General features: G+C 30.0%; 1 protein-coding gene across 1 annotated transcript in view; it reads left to right on the top strand.

The window, feature by feature from the left end:
- The window catches only part of LOC147806286 (protein Wnt-4-like), a 146822-nt gene that overhangs the window by 104418 nt on the left and 15502 nt on the right, over positions 1 to 26902 (top strand). Inside the window, exon 3 of the mRNA XM_087169096.1 lies at positions 21374 to 21654. Coding sequence (XP_087025222.1) covers positions 21374 to 21654 — 281 coding nt within the window. The remainder of the gene's footprint in view (positions 1 to 21373; positions 21655 to 26902) is intronic.

The raw sequence follows: 26902 nt of genomic DNA, 5'->3' as shown, positions 1-26902 counted from the left end.
AAAAGTTTCAGTTTCGATTTTATTTTCCTACACAATTAAATGTCTTGTAAGCAAAATTGAATATTAAATCTTTTTAAAAAAGTAAAATAAATACCGTACAATGCGCTAAAAAATTGAACCACCCTGAATAACTTTTGATCGAATGATCGGATCTTCATGTTGTAGGACTCATTCGTAGTGGTTTGAAGGGCTGACCTCAAATATGCCGATATGATGATACTTTAAGTCACGAAATCAGACACCAAAACGTACTTTTTCTGAATAAACATAATTTTTTTAAGACGGATTCGGATTTCTGACCCCCGAAATATAGGGTGTAGCTGGGACCCAATTCTAATTGGTTATGCGGCGCATCTAAGGTAAATTACTGTAATTGAATGAAAAATACTGATTTGTTTAGGAATACAGGGTGTTTATAAAGTCCCGGACCCATTTTGATGTATAATAACTCATAAAATAATAAAGATAGATTAAAATTAATAATATAAATGGTTAGATAGACTCAAAAAGTTTCATGACCCTTGTCAATGAACTTCCACGTGTGCCCCCTTCGTCGCACGGAGAATATCAAGTCGATAGTCAATTTCACGCCAGGTAGTGGCAAGCATGTCGGCATCCACAGAGGCTATTGCGGTTGTAATTCTGGCTTTTAGGTCATCAATGTTCTACACGATCCTCCTGTAAACATTATCCTTTATAAATCCCCAAAGAAAATAGTCCAGCGGCGTTATATCAGGTGATCTGGGTGGCCAAGGAATTGGACCTCCTCGCCCAATCCATCTTCCTGGAAAATGGTCATTCAAAGAACTACGAACGATGATACCCCAATGAGGTGGTGCACCATCTTGTTGCAAAAAGACATGTGGCTGAAGCTCTTCTTGTTGTGGAAATACGAAGGTATCATCGAATACGAAGGTATATGTGGGTATCATCGTTCGTAGTAAAAGTAAACCTCTAAACTTAGTACTTCTTGAAGTAAAAGTACCCAATTCTCTTAAGCGAAGCATTCTATATTCTATCACAAAGATTTCAATTATTTCACTATCTATTTCTTATTTAACACTATGTAGAAGCTATGTAGAACATAAACAAACTAATTATGCAACTAAGTTGCCAGGTACACGAAAAAATATATCACGGTTACAATAAACAAATAATAAATCCAAGTAAGAGATGTCGACGAGAAAAAATTATAATGTAGCACATTCGAAGTGCGATGCGGAGTAATAATTAATTTATTTCACGTTAATTGACATTCTAAATTAGGTGGAAAAATTTAGCTCGATATTAGTCCTCTTGTTTATAAACATTCAGCTGGCACTTGGGGCATAGGTCACGTGTCTGTATATCAGTGATCGTCTTTTTCTGGAGTTGCAAGTACCCAATTGTAGCATTGTTTTAATTTATTATTTATTTTATTGTAATGATTTGTCACACGCTTACAGTCATCGGCATACCCTCCAACTGCTACGGAATTTCCGTAGTTTCAGAAATCTTCTTTTCAGACGGTAGCAAAATTAATGTCTCAATATTTAAAAAAAATTAATTTTAGCGTAACTTGTTCACTATTACTTATAAAAGTGCAGGCCATATGGCTAGATTCTTAAGTTCTGATAAAAGTTTTATGAGAGATCCATTTGCTTTAAAAATTTCTACTTTGGTTCGCTACCACTAGAAAGAATTATTTTCAAAATCCTCATAAGTTGGAGGGTATGGCCATCGGTGTTGGGAATCGAATCTTTTTGTCCGCACTCTCCTATACGGAAAGGAGGATTCAGTACTACATTTTCTCAGAAAAAGTCAGTACTAAATTTTGCTGCACTTAAAGTAAATTTAGATTAGTTTGTACTCTATAAAAAATTGCCGTTCAAATTACGATAAAAAATACTGTCTACCCGAGTGCAAGTTTCGTAAATTCCATTTTACCGTAACATACACTTTTACTGTAAAATTTTATATCGCTATTTTTGCAGCAATATTTATTTAATTATGGTGATTCAGTGATTTTAAAGTAAATATTACTGTAAAAATTACGGTGTATTAAATATTTTTGTTCCTTAAAATTTTGCGGCAAAAATTTCTTTTACGGTAAAAAGGACTGGGCACCTATTGCTATAGTTCATTACTTTCATTGAATTGTCACTAACAAACATGAACGCAGCAAATTTCATGAAAACATTCAACGATACAAAAGATCGAAGTTTCGGTCTAGAAAATGTTTATATCATAATAGTTTCTCTTATGTATCATAATAATTACTCGTAATGTATCGTAATAATTACACGTTCTCTGTCAGCAGATAAAGGCAACACATTTACAAAGACATTTTCGAAAACATTACACATTTATCCCTTCTGCAGGTTGTGATTCACTTAGCATTCAATGTTAACAGTAGTTAAAATATCTTTCATTTATTGATTTAGAAAAACTGAAACAATACATTTAAGTTAAGCCAAACTAAATGTTAAATACATTATTAAAAGTAAGTAAAGTATGAATTGTAATAAAAACGGAGCGATTCAATCTTAACTTGAAATAAAGTGTTCCATCGCACAAATTTCAGACGTACAAAACAGAATTCTGAGAGTTACTATTTAACAATTTTTACATTGTTAGTTATATATGTGTTATCGAATTTTGTTATTATTTCCAAAATCCTCTATTTCTTTTACATTTAATATTTTTTTAAAAAATTATTAAATGTCATAGACATTATAAATATCACAGACATATATATATCGTAGATATTAAATATCATAGACATTATCATAGATATTAAATATCACAGATATTAAATATCATAGATATTAAATATCATAGATATTAAATATCATAGATATATTAAATATCAAAATCCAATTAAGATGGTTGGGAAAGTTGAAAAAGTCTGTGTTAATTCTATTTAAAGGAACTTTCATTCATCGATTTATGTATCAGTACATTTAATTTAAGTCAAACTGATGATTGCAATGCCTTATTTTAAGGAAGTCAGTAAATTTAGAAAGCAAAGGTTATATATGGGCGTGTTATCTTAATATTTCAATAGCCTCTATTCATTTTATATTCGAGATGCTATTTTATGATTAAAGCCATTCAGTTGCTGATGAAAAACTAATAAAGAGGTCCATGAACTTTTCAGCTGTAAATGAAACTAATTCATTCCAAAAAACTAATAATAATAAGACCACACACATACTCCTAATTTTACTACATAATTGTTACTTTATAAATCTTTTAACACCACACTTTACCAAGAAGAACAGCAATTGATATCTCGACCTAAGCCCTTTTCACTATCCCATCAGCAGATACTAATTAATTCAACAACAATTTGTTCACCTTTTTCAAGCCATACAAACCATCAAGAGCTGTGTCAAGATATTAAAAAAAAAAAAATTCCGGAACACAAAGGCTATAAATCTGTCTCCGTTCCATCTGGGGAGAGAGTGTTTTGAATTATGGTCAAGCAATCTAAACAAAAACTCGCCTCTTTCAGAAGAGGCTTAAGAATGTGGGGAAATTACAGGCTTCGGTTCTTCTGCTGTTCATCTGGATTCATGTACCGATCTTAAATATTCCACTTATTTTAATAACTGGGAGGATCAATGTTCAAACTTAAGACGACTGCGGAAGTTCAAAAATTCAGTCTTCAATCATGTTGTCTTCGCAGGATTGATCTGGCTTGTTATCCCCGCCTCGGTACATCATCAATTAATTGCTAGGGATAACTAAATATACAGTTGGTCGATTGCAAATGAGGCTGCTTTCACTTGATTGGCTTTGCTTTATGTGTCTATTAAGTGAATTATTAATTCAGTGTTACCGAGTAGTTGAATTCGCATGAAGTAGTCGCGCATATGCTGCAAACATGCCACTTAGAATTTAAAACACTTCTTTTCATTTTAGAAAGCCTTGGGAAAAATCTTTAATAAAATATACCATGCACTGTATTACGCAAAGGCCACGTTTTAAATTTATGTAAATGAACTACGGAAAAATTGAATAAAAATTAGAAATTAATAACATAATAACATAATGTTCCTAGTAATGAAATTATCCCTCTTGAAATGATTGTATTAAATTAAAACTAAAGTTGTTTCAAATTGTAGATTTGATATTTTTGACACTTTTAAAACATAAAAGAGAAAAAAGATGATGAAGACGAGAGATATACAAGTATTTATTATCGAGATAGCTATTGATTAGTTTGCAAAATTTATTATATTACGACCCCTTTTTTCCCTTTACTTATCTTTTCATCTCAAAACGACTTGAAAATAGAACCAAATGACTTAATAAATGAAATAAAGCATGTGCGTTCGTAAGAACACGCGGTTTGTTTGATTTTCTATTTTAGGATAGCAACTTACAAAACCACACCCCCATAAAGCCTCCTTGCCTGGAAAGTTGTACGTTACCCTTTAATTAAGAAAATTCCAAGAATCTAGAAATGAAAAGGGTTAGTCATTGCCCACCCCTTTTAGGGTGTTACTTAAAAAGCAAAATAAAGCGAGAAATTCTTAAAATCTTAAAAATCTCAAGTATTTAAAATTGTTTCGTACATTCTAGTAATATCAACATACCAATATCAAAAATAATAATCAATATCATAATCTAATAATAATATAAATATAATACTTAGTTATACAATACGATTCATAAACGATGATATCGTAATACTATGATAGGCGGGGGATGTGGTTGATGGAAGGGCCATGTGGTGAAGATCATTCGCCATCTGCTTGTCCTGGAAGTTGTATGTCTCCATTCAAATGAAAAATACAGATTTTTGTAGACTAAGGCATTTTATTTAACATTTCTATTTCATTTCAGTTTTTGAGAAACATGTTCATTTCAGTAAGCGGCTCATCCATGCACAAGAGCCTAACTGCACCACGTGCATGCTGGATCCTCCCTGTGTGCTCCAGGGAGTAGATAGTAATTTAATTTAAGTCATTTGAATAATAATTGTTTTCTTGCTGAATTTACCTGATGCATCAAATAATTAGGAGATAAGGAAAAACTTATTATGGTAAAAATCAATGATAAACTCTAGAGCACACAGGGGGATAAAAAACAAAAATTATCCTGCTGCTTAAGAAAGCAACCAACTATTCGAGATCCACGGGGAATACTGGTCTATCTCCAAAAGATAGCGTCCCCTCCCTAGCGGTTGCAAGAATCTCTAAAGACGAGCTATGAGTCGAGCCCTAGAGATCCTGCAAAGGCAATGAAGAGGGCGCTCCTGTTGGAGACAGCCCAGTAGGAAGAGTAAATATTGTGGTGATCCCATGATCACACCACAAATTCCAGGTAAATTCAGCAAGAAAACAATTATTATTCAAATGACTTAAATTAAATTACTATCTACTCCCTGGAGCACACAGGGAGGATCCAGCATGCACGTGGTGCAGTTAGGCTCTTGTGCATGGATGAGCCGCTTACTGAAATGAACATGTTTCTCAAAAACTGAAATGAAATAGAAATGTTAAATAAAATGCCTTAGTCTACAAAAATCTGTATTTTTCATTTGAATGGAGACATACAACTTCCAGGACAAGCAGATGGCGAATGATCTTCACCACATGGCCCTTCCATCAACCACATCCCCCGCCTATCATAGTAATATGGAGCCGCATGACCAGGATCCTAGAACAGCTGATGGTTTTAGATGCTAATCTAGAGAAATACCGGAAAGAAAATTTTTTTCTGTGCACGCCTTCTAGTGTGATCGTCTTCCATTCGAAATGCAGGGGTTTCAACAGTTTACGATGAAAAAGGAACCAAGGATGAAGATCGTAAATAGATGTTCCGCATTTTGAGTAGTGTTATGCTCCGCGTGTGCTAATTGACGTTGACGTTGTGCTTTTGGAAAATTCGTGCTCCGCGTGTGCTAATTGACGTTGACGTTGTGCTTTTGGAAAATTCGTGCTCCGCGTGTGCTAATTGACGTTGTGCTTTTGGAAAATTTCACCTGTGAGTATAAAATGTCAAGATAACGATATAAAGTTTTTGAAAATTTTTACTTGTTGATATCCGGAGGTGTTTTGTTTATATGTGTCAAGCTCACCGTTATATCTTATATATTTATATATATCTTTTGCATTTAATATTTAATGCATTTTATTTATTACAAAAATTTTTTCAACCATTTAAGTTTAAATATAATATTTGAATATTGGTATTTAATGGGTCTCATAAGAATTAAATTAATATAGTAAACAGTTCATTAATTTTAAGCAAATTAATATGTTGTATTCAATTTTTATATTTTTAAAATTTATTCCTTATTCAATGTGCCTCATTATAAATTTTATATAAGTAACTATTTTGTTTTAAGGCATTTTCATTTGGCAAAACCTAATTATATAACTGTATTTTCTAATTGTATTTCATTTTAATGCGCACTAGAGCTCAAGCAATGGCCGACGCTAAAAATTTTAACCTAAATATTCAAGCCTTTTCTGGTGATGAATCCATTGCTTGGTTTCTGGAGCAGATTTGCCAGATGAAAGCATTGTTCGGCTGGTCGGAGGAGGTTGCCTTACTTTTTTTGAAAGGGAAATTGCAAGGGGTTGCTCAGGATTTCGTAGCCAATAATCCCAAATTTGTAAATGCTAATTTTGAGACAACGTGTAAGTTGCTCAAGGATTTTTTCCAAAATGATGTGAACCCTACCAGTAATCTGATATCACTCAATAGTATGTTTTTGCTGCCAGGTGAATCGATTCGAAGTTTCGCACATAGAATCGAGTCCCTGGTTGCAAAAACATTTACTTCAGTAAATGATAACAAAGCCCTAAACCAGATCAAAGCCCTCCAGCTGATCAATGGCCTGCCCAATGAGTTGAAGGAGTCATTAATTTTAGAGGACTCGTGTGATTTTGAATCGCTAGTGATTAAAGCTAATAAGTTAGCTATGGCGAAAGCCACCGTTCAGGTACTAAATTCACATTCTATTTCAAATAAATCGGATAATGATACTTTAAAGAGGCTGGAAAGCCAAATACAAACCCTAACATTAAAAGTACAGGAAATATCTTGCCAATATTGCTCAAAGCCACATACATTGGCCAATTGTGAAGAGTTTAAATTATCTATAACACCATCAAGAGAGGCTTCAAATATGCCCAGACAGGAAAGTTTAAACTATGTAGATAACACCCATCAAAAACCACAGCAGCCAATAATTTGTCATTTTTGTAATAAAAGAGGTCACATTATGGCCCACTGTCGACTTTATTTGGCAACTGTTCGTCCCACTAATTATCCTAGGTTTCAGGGTCCACGATATGTGACCCCTCGTTTCCCTCATTACAATTATCCCAATAGATATGATAGATTTCAAAATCCTAATTTACAAAGGTATAATGCAAGGCAATTTAACAGTCAAACAAGATATAATTCTGAACAAACTATGCCAAAATCTACCTACAAGAGTCATTTAAACTTAAGACGAGGCCATTAAAGGGTGACATAATGTCCTCACTCCCACGTACAAGTTCACCCAAGCAAAAACTTAATCAATATTTAAATTCTAAGATGAATTCTGAACAATTTGATACAGTTAGAGATTATTTTAATAGTTTTAATGTAGAATCTAAATTAATTTATATCAATAATGTTTATACAAGTAAGAATTTACCCATAATAGATATTAAGTTTGGCAATCAATATTTTAAATTTTTATTGGATTCCGGTTCAAGTGTTTCACTCATGGCTAAGGATGTATACTCAGCAATAAAGAACTATAACAAAACTAGACTTCTTTCGAGCAATGTTCAAATTAGAACTGTAAATTCAGAATTAAAATTTTTGTTTTGCTCTGAAATTTCGTTTAAAATTGATAAACAACATTTTAAAAACCCTTTTTATATTTCTGAATTTGCACATGGCAATTTTGATGCCATACTGGGCTATGACTTCATTTCCAAACATGATATTAAAATTTTCCCCCATGATAATGTTGCTGTTTTTCAAAATTTTAAAGTTAATTTAACAAAAAAATGTGAAACACTTTGTAATTCAATTGTTGACTCTAAGGCAATTGTAAATAGAAAATTAGTAATTGAACCAAAACAATCAGCTCAAATAACTTTAAAAATTAAAAATTTTAATGATAAAGACAAAACCTTCTTGTTTGAACCCACCTTTAAAAATCCAAGTATTGAAATTTTTCCCTCTTTACATAATTGTGACAAATCTAAATTTGTTACTGTTGTTAAAAATATTGGCGAACAAACTATTCATATAAACAAAGACACTAACTTAGGCAATATTTTCTTTAATCCTGAATTTGAAGAGAATTCTTCTCAGGAAATTATTCATAATTTAGAAGAAGATATGGAATTTTGTAATTTGATATCTGCCACACAAGAGATTTTGGATTTGAGGAAAATTGAATTAACTAAAGAAGATTTTGACCTTGCCCATTTACCATCTGATAGGCAAGAAAAATTATTGCAATTGTTTACTTCAAGATATGCTGCTTTTTCAAAATCCCTTAAAACTTTAGGGCACTCAGATATTATTAAACCTCAAGTTAAGTTTAAATCAAAAAATCCTATGAAGTGCCAACCATTTACAATTCCCTATGCCATACAAGATCAAGTAAGAACAGACTTAATGGAATTAGTAGAAGCAGGCATAATAGAACGAAATATTTCTTCTTGGTCTTGCCCTTTAATTGTAGTTAAGAAAAGACCTAATCCTAAAGACCCTAATGCACCTACAAAATTTAGACTAGCCCTTGACCTGCGTTTAATAAATACTATAATAGATTCGGCAACTTATCCCTTACCCCGCATTAATACTATAATTAATGAAGTATCACAATTTCAATTTTTCTCTACCATGGACATGCCCCATGCATATCAACAATTAAAAATTTCAGAGGATCTTAAAGATATTCTCACATTTACCACACCTTTCGGAACTTTTGGTAGCAAAAGACTGGTTTATGGCTTAAAAACAGCTGCCAGTATATTTCAAGCTATGATAGACACTATCATAGATGAATTAAAGAATATGGGAATCACTGGCATATTTTCGTATCAGGATGATATAATTATTGGAGCTAATTCATTTGAAGATATGTTGGAAAAAATTCAAGCAGTGTTAGATATTTTTATTAAGTATAACTTAACTTTATCCCCTAGTAAATCTGAATTCTTTAAAACTGATACTAATTATTTAGGATTTAATATTTCCCATAAAATCGTTAAACCTATTTCCACTAACATTGCAAAAATAATGAAATTTGAACCACCTAAAAATCATGACCAAGTTAAATCATTTTTAGGAGTCTGCGGCTTCTACCGCCACCTAATTCCCAAATATGCAGAGATAACTGATATTTTATGTAAACTCAGTGCTAGTAAATCAAAATTTGTATGGACGAAAGAACATAAAGATGCTTTTGAATATCTTCAGCAAATATTTTTTTCCGAACCTTTTGTCAATTTCCCTCAATGGGATAAACCTTTCCTCTTGAACACTGATGCCAGTAAACAGGCAATTTCAGGTGTTCTTTTACAAGAATTTGATGGTGTCCTTCACCCCATCTCATATTATAGTAGAGCACTTTCTAAGGCTGAACAAAATTATCCGGCCATTAAATTAGAACTCTACGCCATTTATAAATCTGTAACATCTTTTAAGGATTATCTCTACAACCGAAAATTTACAATTTTAACAGACTCCAAGCCCCTACTCCATTATAAGAAAATTACTTCACCTGCAAATTTAATTACTCGTTGGCTACTAGAACTGTCCGAATATTCCTTTGAAATGAAATATATTCCTGGAAAAATTAATTTTCTTTCTGATTACTTTTCTCGAAGAGAAAATCCTAGTAATTGTGCTCCTGCTTTACAGTCCCAAGATAATGAGCTAATACTTCCTTTTGTTGACCAAGATATAGAATTGGAAGCTGTAAATATTATTCAAAAACAAGACCCTCAAAATGAAATATCTAACAACACCTTTTATGTAGAGCAAAGGAAAGATCCAAATATAAATGAAATTATTGATCTGCTTGAGTCACCTTCTTTAATTAATGCACATAAAGTTAAAAATTTTATTGTTGATCCTGATACTAAACTATTAATGTTTATTACAAACAAAAAAAGATTAGTTAAGTTAATTGTTGTTCCAAAATCATTACAGAGTAAGGTATTAAATATTAGTCATATCTCACATTTTGGGTTAAAGAAAACATATGAAATTGTTCAAAAAAATTTCTTTTGGAAAAATATGTATAATGATACAAGAAACTTTGTTTTATCTTGTGACTCATGCATACGCAACAAATCCTACAACATTCCCAAAGCACCTTTACAGAATGTTCCCATCCCTAAAGTCCCAGGAGAATTTATTTCAATTGATATAGTAGGCCCCATTAAAAATTGTGGTTATGCATTAACCGTTTTGGATCATTTTTCCAAATTTTTGACTTTATACCCTTTAAGAAATTTAACTACCGAAACTGTATCACAACATCTAATTGAATATATCTCGATACATGGTAGACCAGCCATGATTTTGACAGATTTAGGCACTCAGTTTAATTCAGAGGTATTTCATTGCATCAATAAAACTTTAGGTATATTTTTGACCCATACTTCTTCTAAACACCCACAAGCTAATGGTGCCACTGAATCTTTGAATCGTGCCATTAAATCATCTATTTTGACTTTGCACGAAGCAGGTGTATCGTTTAAGAATTCATTACTTATGCATCAAAATTTGTACAATAATGCTGTCCATCCCAGCACTAGTTTTGAACCTGTATATTTACATTTTGGTAGATGCCCTCCCACTATGTTTGATACTTTTGATCCAAATATAGAGCCACAACAACTTGACAAGGCTTCCTTTATTCAAAATTTCATATCAGATTTAAGGATAACTTATGATATAGCATTTAATAAACTGAAAGAACAGCAGATCTTACAAAATCAAAAACAAATGCAAAAGGCTAAACTTCGAAACTTTAATGCAAACGATATTGTGTACATGAGATCAAATGATACTTTTAAACCAAAATTTTTGGGTCCTTATATTATAGTAAACAAGCAAAGTGATGTAAATTTTAAAATTAGACCTTTAGACACACCTTCTCATAAAGGTTTTGTAATACATAGTGACAGGTTAAGACTTGCACCCCGCCGACTCTCTCATTTAGATCTTAATTATTCTACGAGCCCACCAATTAATAATCCATTTCATGGATATAACCTTCGAGCACGATAAGATGAATATAATTTTAATAGATATTGCTGTCATACATGAGATTCCATATTTTGGTTAATTAGCTAAGTAAATGAATAAGTAATTAAGGATTATTTTCTTGTGAAATATTGTTAGTTTCTATTGCTGGCAATGGTGAACAGGTGCGCAACTGTTCTTTACATAACAATATTTTATCTTGAAAATGATAGGTTTATATGTAATCATATTACTATGATAGGCGGGGGATGTGGTTGATGGAAGGGCCATGTGGTGAAGATCATTCGCCATCTGCTTGTCCTGGAAGTTGTATGTCTCCATTCAAATGAAAAATACAGATTTTTGTAGACTAAGGCATTTTATTTAACATTTCTATTTCATTTCAGTTTTTGAGAAACATGTTCATTTCAGTAAGCGGCTCATCCATGCACAAGAGCCTAACTGCACCACGTGCATGCTGGATCCTCCCTGTGTGCTCCAGGGAGTAGATAGTAATTTAATTTAAGTCATTTGAATAATAATTGTTTTCTTGCTGAATTTACCTGATGCATCAAATAATTAGGAGATAAGGAAAAACTTATTATGGTAAAAATCAATGATAAACTCTAGAGCACACAGGGGGATAAAAAACAAAAATTATCCTGCTGCTTAAGAAAGCAACCAACTATTCGAGATCCACGGGGAATACTGGTCTATCTCCAAAAGATAGCGTCCCCTCCCTAGCGGTTGCAAGAATCTCTAAAGACGAGCTATGAGTCGAGCCCTAGAGATCCTGCAAAGGCAATGAAGAGGGCGCTCCTGTTGGAGACAGCCCAGTAGGAAGAGTAAATATTGTGGTGATCCCATGATCACACCACACGTAACATTTGCTTTCAAGCATTGAAATTGTTTAAATCATAAATCAAACCTATTCGATCTCTGATACTGAACACATTAATATTTTAGACATTAAATGTTGGAAATATTTATTTGTCATTAATCTGTTTCTATTTCAAGTTTTAAGTTCGGCAGATAGTTAACATCAAGTGTTGAAAATTTTTAGATTAATTAACTGTTTTTGTTTAATGAACATATAAGGATTCTATTTCAAGATAATAGTTTTAAAATATCTTATGAATTTGAAATAGAAAAAAGAAAAGCTTACTGGTTCTTGAATTTCTCTATTTTTTTCCCTATGAAGTGGGGAAAAAATTATAACTGTTGAATCATAAAGAAATCACCCAATTGGTAGGATATTATTGACCCAGAGATGCTTAAATAAATCTGTATTTACTGGTATTGTCGTAATGGCACTTTTTACTAATATAGATACTTAATGTAGGCACTGTGGTGATAAGCATTTTTATAGCTCCCAGCAACGGAATAGTGCCGGAAATTCGTTTGCTTCATTACTATATAAGAAATTTAAATTTTAGTTCACGAAATGGATTTTTTATTTATTTTTCACTCATTTAATTACCCTTCCTCGTGATTTTGATCAGTTTGACTTTTTCTTGAGTATTGATCAGCTTATCTTTTTGTTTATCTGTTTGAATTTTAAACTCGAAGGTATAATCTTTAAACTCAATCCGAAATCTTATATTTACTCATCATTGTCTTTTCGATTTTATTGCTATTTAATTTACGTAAATTCATAATATCACCAATGAAGAAGCTTACATTATACCAAGAGTTAATTTTTTTTCTATCGCACTGTATGAAAAAAACAACTTTTAGGAATTATGAAAAAAATTTGAATATTATGGTAACCCGAGGAATAATATAGAACACAAAACAACTATACATATTCGCAAAGGTTGATGTTTAATTTTTTTTTAATGAAAACGAAAACATATGATTGCTAAAATAATTACATAAAAGGTCATTTCTAAACTTTCAGAGATTTATAACTAACTACAAATAAATAGTTTTATACATATATAATAAATATACTAGCCACCTTAGATAACTACCTGGTTCATCTTTCAAATGTTTATGTCCTCTGATGCTAATACTCACAACTGTTCACCGTTCAATTATTTGTCCTTTTTCTAAAAAAAAAATTTAAAAAAACTATTTATTTTTACCAGCTAGGAAGAAAGAATCATACGAAAATTCAATATTGAATTAACTTAAGTTTATTTACCTTCATTGATGTAGCCATAACAAACGGAATTTATAGCAAATTTCATGAATATATTCCATGAAACAAAATATTGAAATTTCAGTCTAGAAAACTTTCGTTTCATTGTTATTTATTGTTATGTTCCATTACTTTCATTGATTTTTCAGTAACAAACATGAAGTATTAAAAATATTATAAAAATATTCAGCGAAACAAACGATCAAAATTTTACCCTAGGAAATCTTCATTGAGTGTTATTTATTATGTTCCATTACTTTTATTAATTTATCACTAAAAAACATGAACTAAAACAAATTTCTTGAAAATATTCAATGAAACAAAAGATCGAAATTTCAGTCTAGAAAACTTTCGTTTCATTGTTATTTATTGCTATGTTCCATTACTTTCATTGATTTTTCAGTAACAAACATGAAGTATAAAACATATTATAAAAATATTCAGCGAAACAAACGATCAAAATTTTACCCTAGGAAATCTTCATTGAGTGTTATTTATTATGTTCCATTACTTTTATTAATTTATCACTAAAAAACATGAACTAAAACAAATTTCTTGAAAATATTCAATGAAACAAAAGATCGAAATTTCAGTCTAGAAAACTTTCGTTTCATTGTTATTTATTGTTATGTTCCATTACTTTCATTGATTTTTCAATAACAAACATGAAGTAAAAAAAATATTATAAAAATATTCAGCGAAACAAACGATCAAAATTTTACCCTAGGAAATCTTCATTTAATGTTATTTATTATGTTCCATTACTTTTATTAATTTATCACTAACAAACATGAACTAAAACAAATTTCTTGAAAATATTCAATGAAGCAAGAGATCGAAATTTCAGTCTAGAAAACTTTCGTTTCATTGTTATTTATTGTTATGTTCCATTACTTTCATTGATTTTTCAGTAACAAACATGAAGTATAAAAAATATTATAAAAATATACAGCGAAACAAACGATCAAAATTTTACCCTAGGAAATCTTCATTGAGTGTTATTTATTATGTTCCATTACTTTTATTAATTTATCACTAACAAACATGAACTAAAACAAATTTCTTGAAAATATTCAATGAAGCAAGAGATCGAAATTTCAGTCTAGAAAACTTTCGTTTCATTGTTATTTATTGTTATGTTCCATTACCTTCATTGATTTTTCACTACCAAACATAAAGTATAAAAAATATTATAAAAATATTCAGCGAAACAAACGATCAAAATTTTACCCTAGGAAATCTTCATTGAGTGTTATTTATTATGTTCCATTACTTTTATTAATTTATCACTAACAAACATGAACTAAAACAAATTTTTTGAAAATATTCAATGAAGCAAGAGATCGAAATTTCAGTCTAGAAAACTTTCGTTTCATTGTTATTTATTGTTATGTTCCATTACCTTCATTGATTTTTCACTACCAAACATAAAGTATAAAAAATAGTATAAAAATATTCAGCGAAACAAACGATCAAAATTTTACCCTAGGAAATCTTCATTGAGTGTTATTTATTATGTTCCATTACTTTTATTAATTTATCACTAACAAACATGAACTAAAACAAATTTCTTGAAAATATTCAATGAAGCAAGAGATCGAAATTTCAGTCTAGAAAACTTTCGTTTCATTGTTATTTATTGTTATGTTCCATTACCTTCATTGATTTTTCACTACCAAACATAAAGTATAAAAAATATTATAAAAATATTCAGCGAAACAAACGATCAAAATTTTACCCTAGGAAATCTTCATTGAGTGTTATTTATTATGTTCCATTACTTTTATTAATTTATCACTAACAAACATGAACTAAAACAAATTTCTTGAAAATATTCAATGAAGCAAGAGATCGAAATTTCAGTCTAGAAAACTTTCGTTTCATTGTTATTTATTGTTATGTTCCATTACCTTCATTGATTTTTCACTACCAAACATAAAGTATAAAAAATATTATAAAAATATTCAGCGAAACAAACGATCAAAATTTACCCTAGGATATCTTCATTGAGTGTTATTTATTATGTTCCATTACTTTTATTAATTTATCACTAACAAACATGAACTAAAACAAATTTCTTGAAAATATTCAATGAAGCAAGAGATCGAAATTTCAGTCTAGAAAACTTTCGTTTCATTGTTATTTATTGTTATGTTCCATTACCTTCATTGATTTTTCACTACCAAACATAAAGTATAAAAAATATTATAAAAATATTCAGCGAAACAAACGATCAAAATTTTACCCTAGGAAATCTTCATTGAGTGTTATTTATTATGTTCCATTACTTTTATTAATTTATCACTAACAAACATGAACTAAAACAAATTTCTTGAAAATATTCAATGAAGCAAGAGATCGAAATTTCAGTCTAGAAAACTTTCGTTTCATTGTTATTTATTGTTATGTTCCATTACTTTCATTGATTTTTCAGTAACAAACATGAAGTATAAAAAATATTATAAAAATATTCAGCGAAACAAACGATCAAAATTTTACCCTAGGAAATCTTCATTGAGTGTTATTTATTATGTTCCATTACTTTTATTAATTTATCACTAACAAACATGAACTAAAACAAATTTCTTGAAAATATTCAATGAAGCAAGAGATCGAAATTTCAGTCTAGAAAACTTTCGTTTCATTGTTATTTATTGTTATGTTCCATTACCTTCATTGATTTTTCACTACCAAACATAAAGTATAAAAAATATTATAAAAATATTCAGCGAAACAAACGATCAAAATTTTACCCTAGGAAATCTTCATTGAGTGTTATTTATTACGTTCCATTACTTTTATTAATTTATCACTAACAAACATGAACTTAAACAAATTTCTTGAAAATATTCAATGAAGCAAGAGATCGAAATTTCAGTCTAGAAAACTTTCGTTTCATTGTTATTTATTGTTATGTTCCATTACCTTCATTGATTTTTCACTACCAAACATAAAGTATAAAAAATATTATAAAAATATTCAGCGAAACAAACGATCAAAATTTACCCTAGGATATCTTCATTGAGTGTTATTTATTATGTTCCATTACTTTTATTAATTTATCACTAACAAACATGAACTAAAACAAATTTCTTGAAAATATTCAATGAAGCAAGAGATCGAAATTTCAGTCTAGAAAACTTTCGTTTCATTGTTATTTATTGTTATGTTCCATTACCTTCATTGATTTTTCACTACCAAACATAAAGTATAAAAAATATTATAAAAATATTCAGCTAAACAAACGATCAAAATTTTACCCTGGTCAATCTTCATTGAGTGTTATTTATTATGTTCCATTACTTTTATTAATTTATCACTAACAAACATGAAGTAAAACAAATTTCTTGAAAATATTCAATGAAGCAAGAGATCGAAATTTCAGTCTAGAAAACTTTCGTTTCATTGTTATTTATTGTTATGTTCCATTACTTTCATTGATTTTTCAGTAACAAACATGAAGTATAAAAAATATTATAAAAATATTCAGCGAAACAAACGATCAAAATTTTACCCTAGGAAATCTTCATTGAGTGTTATTTATTATGTTCCATTACTTTTATTAATTTATCACTAACAAACATGAACTAAAACAAATTTCTTGAAAATATTCAATGAAGCAAGAGATCGAAATTTCAGTCTAGAAAACTTTCGTTTCATTGTTATTTATTGTTATGTTCCATTACCTTCATTGATTTTTCACTACCAAACATAAAGTATAAAAAATATTATAAAAATATTCAGCGAAACAAACGATCAAAATTTTACCCTAGGAAATCTTCATTGAGTGTTATTTATTACGTTCCATTACTTTTATTAATTTATCACTAACAAACATGAACTTAAACAAATTTCTTGAAAATATTCAATGAAGCAAGAGATCGAAATTTCAGTCTAGAAAACTTTCGTTTCATTGTTATTTATTGTTATGTTCCATTACCTTCATTGAGTTTTCACTACCAAACATAAAGTATAAAAAATATTAAAAAAATATTCAGCGAAACAAACGATCAAAATTTTACCCTAGGAAATCTTCATTGAGTGTTATTTATTATGTTCCAGTACTTTTATTAATTTATCACTAACAAACATGAACTAAAACAAATTTCTTGAAAATATTCAATGAAGCAAGAGATCGAAATTTCAGTCTAGAAAACTTTCGTTTCATTGTTATTTATTGTTATGTTCCATTACCTTCATTGATTTTTCACTACCAAACATAAAGTATAAAAAATATTATAAAAATATTCAGCTAAACAAACGATCAAAATTTTACCCTGGTCAATCTTCATTGAGTGTTTTTTATTATGTTCCATTACTTTTATTAATTTATCACTAACAAACATGAAGTAAAACAAATTTCTTGAAAATATTCAATGAAGCAAGAGATCGAAATTTCGGACTAGGAAATTTTCAGTGGTTGTTATTTACTGTTATGTCCCATTTAGATATTCCATATATTATTTTATAATATTTTCCTCTATGAAAATTGTTGTATTAGTTAGTTATTCCTCTGAAGTTATTTATTTTAGTTATTAATCTTGATAGAAATTAAGAATAGCTAAATAATAAATTTAATTAACTAAACTAAACAATAAATTTAGTTATCATCTAAATGGAACGAAGTATTTAAATGAATTCTGACATTATTCAATTTGTCTATAAAAATTATGTAACAAGAACAAGAAAGTTTTTGTTGAAATTTAAATAAGCCACAGCTAAATAGAAATTGAAAGTTAGAGCGATTCTACGTCAAATTGGATCAATTACCAGATCCACATTCACTTAACCATTTTCAATTTTAAGAAAGTTCACTTTCATTCGATTTTGTTTTTTAGATTTTTAAGCAGGTCTTTCAGTATTAGCACAATAGTAAAAAGAAATAATTGTTAAAAATTTAGGAATAAAAAAGTTTTCAAATTCTAAAAAGAGAAAGTTTAAAAAATGAATACTAATTTTGGAGATATAAATCTCTATAAATAAATCTTAATTTTCTAATAAACGAATATGAATAAATGGAGAGCTTGTTGAGCTCCAAAAGTTACTTTTTTTCCTTCATTTTCACATAGAAATAAAATTTGTCAGCCAATTATCAGTTCGAATTCTGGAAACTGACTGTTTAATTGTTGCACAAATCATAATAATCTTAAATCAGCATTTTCTCCTTACAATTTTTTCATGGTCACTGGTACCTAATTATAAACCCTGTTGCTATAGCCAGTTTTTAATTTTTGAAGTGAAAATTTGTAGAATGAACCTTAAACGCGTTTTATGTACAGTGCAAATGAAAATAATAAATTAAGCATCATAGGTTCATTTTAATAGGAAATATTAACTTTTTTTTAGTTTTAATGGTTCGTAATATTTATCTATTTTGATTTATTTAAATAAATAATTCAGACTCAAGTACCTCAAACTAAGCAGCAGATCATTTATAAGATACGACTTCGTTGTTTAATACAAAATTCAGGATAAAAACTCTGCTTAAAATTCATGAAAGACTAAAATAATTAAAAGCATGTTATACAAGAAAACTAAATTAAAGAGCCTCTCAATAATAATTTGTGATCTTCAAAATTTCAAATAAAACTCACGAATTCGAAAGAAGATTTAGAAATTGTAAATCGCACTTGAGTTTAGCTTTCCTAAAGTAATACAGTTTTATTGAATTTGTACAAGCAATTGACGCTTTTAGTCTATCTAAAAACGCAGTGAACGACTACTTTATTGTAAATACCCTTTGTAAACACCCTATTTGGATACATTTCTCTCTCTAATACAGCCTTGATTTTTCTTGTCATGGAGATGTGTATAAATCGTTTATGGCAAATTCAAAGCCTTTTCCAATTATCTGAGACTAAGTGGGCTTTCAACTTCATACACAAATGCTAATCGAGATTTACATCTAGAAATTAAGGTGATCAACGGAATACAGTAAAATCTAAATCTATCCAGTAAACGCATTATGTCGTATAAGTATCCAAACACGTTGGGATTCATAGTAAACATTGCAGGATGTATTTGGCTGACAAAGATATTTAGACATAATGCATTATTCAGACTATCTTGCTCAAATATAAAGGTCTCAATACAAGACAGCACTGTTTTAGCCCTGCTGCTCTAACACTGTCACGTGTTCCCCATTTGAATGAAACTGTCAGGTTGTCATATAGTGAAGCGACGTTTTAATGTAGAAATAAGCTGATATCCAAGAACAACAGCAAAAGTTATTCTACAACATAGTCCACGCCTTAATATCATGAAACACATTAATAACATATTTTAAGTTGTTACTTGGAAGGAACTCAAGTTTAATGTTGAGATAAGAAACGCGTTATATCCAATTAACAACACAACGGGTTCTTCCAACTCTTGGATGAACATAGGGTGTGATGCAGCAATAAAGTGTTGTTCCATACGTTGGGGGATATAAAATTAAAAGATAAATCTTGTTGCATCTCAAGTACATGAGTTTGTTTTTTCTCGTGAAGCCTAATAAAAATTGTAATTGTAAATTAAGCTTTTTGACGGCAGGTAGAAAGTCTTTATTTATGGCCTTTATTGCTACTGTTAAGAGTTGTAATTGATGGAATTATCTTACAAAAAACCGCAGGGAGAAATTCCGTCTTTAAGGTGTTTTTCTTACGGATTCGTGGCGATGATTTATATTTCGTCGTTAAGGGTGTTTCTTTTGAGTGTTATACTAAGTATGGACTAAGTTGTAAACTCCGATTTTATGTAAGAAATATGTTAAAATATAATTAAAACTTTTGTACAATATACAAACTACTGTCGTTTGTCCATGAAGTATCATGGTGTACATTAGTTTATTTAACAATAAAATTTTAAAATTTGAATTCGAAAAGACCAAAAATGCTACGTATTTAATGGTGTTTGTTAAAAAAAATATTTAATGGTGTTTGTTTTTTCAGTTTAAAGCATTGATTTTTAGCGACATAACAAAATAATATAAAATTTTTAAAAACTACGTGTTCAAAATGAACTGAAAAAGTGAAAATAGTTACATTTTTGGCACTCCTAAAGTGGAAAGTGTAAGGCTTATAACAGTAAAACATGGCCATAAGAGTAAAACATGAGAATGTTTGATTAGCAATAAAGATCTATCACAAAAATGTTTTCTACATTTTTCGTTTTAGGTGTGACGAAAAGAAATTATTTTGTTCTTTAATTTTACTTCGGATATTTATTATTTGTATCTGTTAGTTTTTTAATGTCTGAAAAATGTCAACGATTCGGCGTAAAATGGAGATATCACATTTAATTTGTATTGGAATTAATTCATCATTGAGATAACACATTCAATTTGTATTGGTATTTTGCAGAGAATTCCATTCTAAATTTTAGCAGTATAGCTTGTCAAAATGTAGCAAAAATTTCTTTTGATGATAAATTCTATTTGGTTAAAAAATGACGAGATAAATTCTGTTTATAGCAGTGCGGAAGGGACTAAAACTTACATTATCATTCAGTTCCAGTTCAGTTTTAAACACTCTATTCAATCGGCTCTAATTTTTTCTGAATTATTTACGATTAATTACTTGAAGGGATAACTTCTGCTTGTAGCTGTCAAAAAAAATTGAAACTTGCTTTGCCATCCGGCACAGAGCTCTACTAGAGATTTAAATATTCTAGCTCAGTGGTTATCAACTATCGCATCCGATCCGCGAAGCCTTTTTTTGTGGCCCGCAAACTAAAATATATTATTGTTGTTGTTTTTTTTAAGGACAATTTTCGTAAAAATCTATATGGATTTTAAATACTTTTCTTCAAAAAAATAATCATTAAAATACTTCATTAAAATACTTTTCTTAAATACGTTTAAAAAAAAACTAATTTCTTCGTATCTGAGAAATTTAACATATCAATGGTACAAAAAAAAATTATCTCTCAGGTTTTGCATCCAAGAAAATATTTATTCAAATACGAAAATAATCGTGTATGTTAATCTTTTTTATTTCGATATTTTTATTATAGTTGAGTTGTAATTCTTTTTCGATTTAGGTACAAGAGAAGCTGCATTTGTGCATGCCATTTCTGCAGCAGGCGTTGCACATACTGTCACACGTTCCTGCAGCAGTGGTTCCCTGGGTCGATGTGGTTGTGATAGGACGGTGAGGGGATTTTCTCCCGATGGTTTCCAATGGTCTGGATGCTCTGACAATGTGGCATATGGCACAGCTTTCTCAAAGAGTTTCGTCGATGCTAGAGATTTAAAAGCAGCTCGTGGCCATGGAAATGCCAGGGCACTGATGAACCTGCACAATAACGAGGCTGGTAGAAAGGTTAGACTTATTTTGCTTTTAAACAACAACAAAATATTGGTTTTTGTTATTAGCATGGTAAAAAGAAAATTTCATGATTAGCTGATTAACTATGCCTGATTAAAACTTACGTCGGTTATGTTCAAGAGATACTGGAATAAGACAATTTTAGACAACAAAATGACACCTTTTAAAAATGATATGCGCAATGTTAATTAATAGTGATTTCGTGCGTATTGAACTACTAGACTACTAGTACGAGTTCGATTTCGGTTTTGTTCAGTATTACTAATGGACAAAAAGCCACAAGAAATTTGAATTACAACTTTTAGAGAAACTGGATCAGAAATTGGCATTTTCTGATAACCCTTCTGTGTCAGATATATTTTTTTCTCACTCTCTCTAATTACTAGCAAAAATATATTTTGGTATTTCTTCAGTTATAAAAAAAGTGGTCTAATAGTGAGTAAAAAAATCTGTTAGATTATCGGAGTTATATTTGTGCTAATAATAAATTCTAACTGACATGAGCAATGTTAATTAATAGTAATTTCACGCGTATTGAACTACTAGACTACTAGTACGAGTTCGATTTCGGTTTTGTTCAGTATTACTAATGGACAAAAAGCCACAAGAAATTTGAATTACAACTTTTAGAGAAACTGGATCAGAAATTGGCATTTTCTGATAACCCTTCTGTGTCAGATATATTTTTTTCTCACTCTCTCTAATTACTAGCAAAAATATATTTTGGTATTTCTTCAGTTATAAAAAAAGTGGTCTAATAGTGAGTAAAAAAATCTGTTAGATTATCGGAGTTATATTTGTGCTAATAATAAATTCTAACTGACATGCGCAATGCTAATTAATAGTAATTTCACGCGTATTGAACCACTAGACACCTAGTACGAGTTGGATTTCGGTTTTGTTCAGTACTACTAATGGATAAAAAGCCGCAGGAAATTTGAATTACAACTTTTAGAGAAACTGTATCAGAAATTTGCATTTTCTATTAACCCTTCGATGCACATGAGACACCGGTGTCAGATATGTTTTTTTCTAACTCTCTAATTGCTAGCAAAAATTTTTTTTTGGTATTTTTAGTTATAAAAGATAGCCTAATAGTGACTAAAAAAATCTGTTAAATTGTCGGAGTTATATTTGTGCTAAGAATAAATTTCAAATAACAGTAGTTTGAAAGAAAATTTTTATCAATAATTGAGTTTGTAAATTAAAGAAATTTCAATGATGAATGGCTATTTTTCTAAGATGTTAATGATTGCACATAAGAGTACATTCGAAAAAGTATTACTTAGAAGTCAGCCTTGTTTAGAAGATTTTACCTTTAACTCAGAAAAGACAAAGGTGTTTCATGTTGTATTTTATAACCATAAATTTTTAAAATGCTAAATATAATATTTTTACTTATTTTGATCTAAGCTAATACAAAATAACGAAAATAAGTATGAAAAATATGTTTAATAAAATTCTGCATCAAAAGGTTAAAGCGTTAGATACTTTTGGAATTGTTTTCACTATTTATTTTTAATACACTACAAGTGAAAAACAATTTAAATCTATTAGACGTTAACATGTAAGTAATCACATCATTACAGCTTTGACGATCAATTCAGATTTACGTTGCTTTTATCTGATATGTGTAAAAATCTTTGTTTATAATTGTTTTAAACGCTATTTATTTGTATTGCTTGTAACAATGATTGATGATTATTTATGCTGTATGATTTTTTCTAACAATGTTTTAAACTTCAGTATAAACAATATTACAAACACTATTTTCAACACTGTTAAAACAATTGGCTAGATGTACACCAAAATGTCATTACCTTGAATCATAATACCACGCAATATTTTTGCCTCATAGTATATCGTTCATCAAGCTCCTGTAGTAAGATCATGATACCAGGTTACAGAAAATTTGATCAATATTATAATTCAATGACGACTTCCAAATATTCTAACTGTGAAGAAAGAATTGCTGATCAAACCGATAAAGGGCTAACTTTGGGGAGAGTTTCAATGGCAACGAATCAAAATGATCCATTTGGAACTTAATTTAGAATTAAAAATTATTTTATTAGACTTATTTTATATTCATAATTCTCTTTCTTTTTGAGTCTTTTTTTCAGTTTATGTTCAAAAATGTCAAAAATTTCTCACATTGCTAAAAAAAATTTAAAATATATATGAAGATTTTTCGTTGCGAGACATAAACTGTTTTTTTTTTTTTTTTTTTTTTTTGAATAATCGAATGTATTTCATTTAAACACTAAAACGTGACTTTATTGGAAATATGTTTTAAGTATCTGTACTACTACTGGAATACTTTTCTATCTTTTAGTGAGATTTCAGACAAAAAAAAATTTTTTTTTGTATTCATTTACAAAACATTTCCTAATGTATTATTAACACTTCATTTCGAGCTATTTTCCATTAAAAGTCATCAATGAATTTTTGTTTAAATGAAGAATTTATGCAACGTATAAAGATAACGATTACAGAAAATTTACAATTATAATTGGACTACATACATTTTATTATTAATTGTATGGCCCAGGCCCATAGCCAGGGGGGGGACCGTCGGGACAAATCCCTCCCCCCGAAATTCTGGGATTCAAACTTTTTAGTCTTTCTTTGAGCCTCTCAGTAAAAAGAAAAACAAAAACTGTCGAATCAAACCTTTTATTAACTAACTTTATTAAGCATATTTCGGGATATTCCGGTTTGTCCTAAAAAAGTAATCGAAAAATTTTCTTCAAATCCCCGTCGCATGTCTTTATAAACTTTGTTTACAAGTTGATTAAAATTATTATGTAATATTAATTGAAAAATAATTATTATGTAACATTTTTAATTACTAGTTTAACTTTTTCAAACAACAGAATAAATAATATTTGTTACAATGTTTTCCCCCTACTTTGCATGTCTGAAACCGTCCTTGCTTCTTACCATATCCCCCCCCCCTGAAAAAAAATCCTGGCTACGGCCTTGGTATGGCCCCTAAAACGTCGTATAAATTGTATGGTCCCTAAAGCGTTAAAGAATAGTAATTTAGTAAAAATTCTTTTAAGCTTAAAACTCAAACTTTTTATTGCATAAACATTAACAAAGTCTTGAAGAGTATGCAATTTTATGCAAATTTTAAAGTGTTGCAATTTTCAGTAAGACCTTAACAATTTGAATAATTACTTCAAATCTAACATTAGATCTCTGTTTTCTATCAAACTGAGGTATTTTGTTTCCTTTTCTTCTTCTGGTGTTTCTTCTATTTTTTTTCTTCTATCCAATTCTAAAGCTCTAAAAAATCGGAAACATTTTTGTGATGAATTTAATTTTTAGATAGTTATCATGTCAATCTGAAACCTTATGATTTTTATTCAAACAACTGAGAATAAAGCCGTTTATTAAAGCGAAGCCTTTTAGGGATATTTTTCCTTCAATTGCCAAAAGTTCATGGAATACATTTCATTTTATTGGTTGGTTGTACAGAACATCGTAGAAACGTTGTGAAACAAGTTGAAAGAATGAAATAAAATAAGTTATATTGACTTTATTAAATGGTGTTATAAACGAAGCCTTGATTTTAAAAAAAACATCGTAAATGAAGAATAAAACACAAACTAATACGGACAACCATTTTTAACAAATGACACATCAAAGCAAAAGTTAGCGCAAATTTCCAAGAACTTTCCATTAAAACCGATTTACAAATTTTTTTTACCGATCATAAAAATTCCAACACATCCAACTTTAAAAATAATGAGGATTCAACCGCTAATCTCGGATTTATTAATTTCAAGCAGCAGGCGGGCTATTTCTCATTCTTTCGGCTTCGGACGTAAGCCATAAAATTCCAATTAAGGTTTATTTTTATGTGTCCGATTCACTTTCATTCTTCAGAAAGCCACTTAAAGCTTTAAGCGCGTTCATCGGCAAAAACCTGCAGTTCTACAATTCAGATTTTATCTACTAAAACAACCAAACTCGACAACAAATTGTTGCTACCATGAAATGGCAATAGAATTTACATTTACGGACACACGGTGATTAGTTCTTACAAGTGGTCCATAAAACATCTCGGATTGTAGGCAGGGGATATTCTACTGATAATTATTTTCTAAATCTCTTGGAGAGCGATAAGAAATGAGCAATTACAAGTTTTTGGCGAGTCTTTCCCTGAAGGGGTGCAATTTGTTGCCCTATAAATCAATGCTGCAGAGCGAAAGTGGTAATTGCCAGTAGTGATAAAAACTTAACACCATTTGTAAATCCAGTAAGACCATTGACCTGAGCAAAAACAGAAACGTCGTCCACTTTTAAGTGACAGTATATCAGGTTTCTTCAAAAATAGTTTTGACTTTTGGAATGCGTAACAATGCAATCATTAAGTCTGATGAGTTGATTAAGCACCAAATTTTTGAATTTTTGCTCTTTTTTGTAAAATTAGTTCAGATTAGTGCTCGAAATAAACCAAAAAGTATATAATACTGGCAATACATTATCAATTTTATATCTTCTCAAAAATCTACCACTAACTAGTGGGAATGAAAATTCACTGAGCGAAAGTCTAACTAAGACAAATTTGGCAACGACTCATGATAAATTAAGGTGTATATGGAAAATTTTATTCTTTTTCAATTTTTGGTTCTATTGCGCAGTTACCAACATTAATGCTGAGACAAATAAAAAATAATAGTTCTATGAATCGGTACTGACTATGGTTCCTACATGTAGTAATACTTACCTGTAGATTTATGTCCTTTATTAGAATTTTGTTGTTTTCTGAATGTTGTTTTCTGAATTTATCATTTTGCCAACTTGACACCATTTGTAAATCCAGAAAGACCAATGACCTGACCGAAAACAGAAACGTCATCCACTTTTTAGTAACAGTATATCAGGTTTCTTCAAAAATAGTTTTGACTTTTGGAATGCGTAACAGTGCAATCCTTGAGTCTGATGAGTTTATCGAATACCAATTTTTGAATTTTCGCCTTTTTCTTGCAAAATCAGTTCAGTTTAGTACTCGAAGTAAACCAAAAAGTATGTAATACTGAAAAATGTATTGTCAACTTTGTAATTGCTCAAAATCTGCTACGAACTAGTGTGGATAAAAATTCCCTAGGAGAAAATCTGAGACAAACATTCTAGCAACGACATAGTAATAAATTAAGCTAGATGGAAAATTTTTGTTTTTTCCCACTATGGCTGTACATTGCAGTTAACATAATTTATACTGAGACAAATA

This window comes from Parasteatoda tepidariorum, chromosome 8 (genome assembly GCF_982258835.1).
Source record: "Parasteatoda tepidariorum strain Cologne lab strain chromosome 8, Ptep-v5.0, whole genome shotgun sequence".
NCBI classification, from domain to species: domain Eukaryota; kingdom Metazoa; phylum Arthropoda; class Arachnida; order Araneae; family Theridiidae; genus Parasteatoda; species Parasteatoda tepidariorum.
The sequence above is the reverse complement of the archived record's forward strand: the minus strand, read 5'-3'. Positions and strand labels throughout refer to the sequence as shown.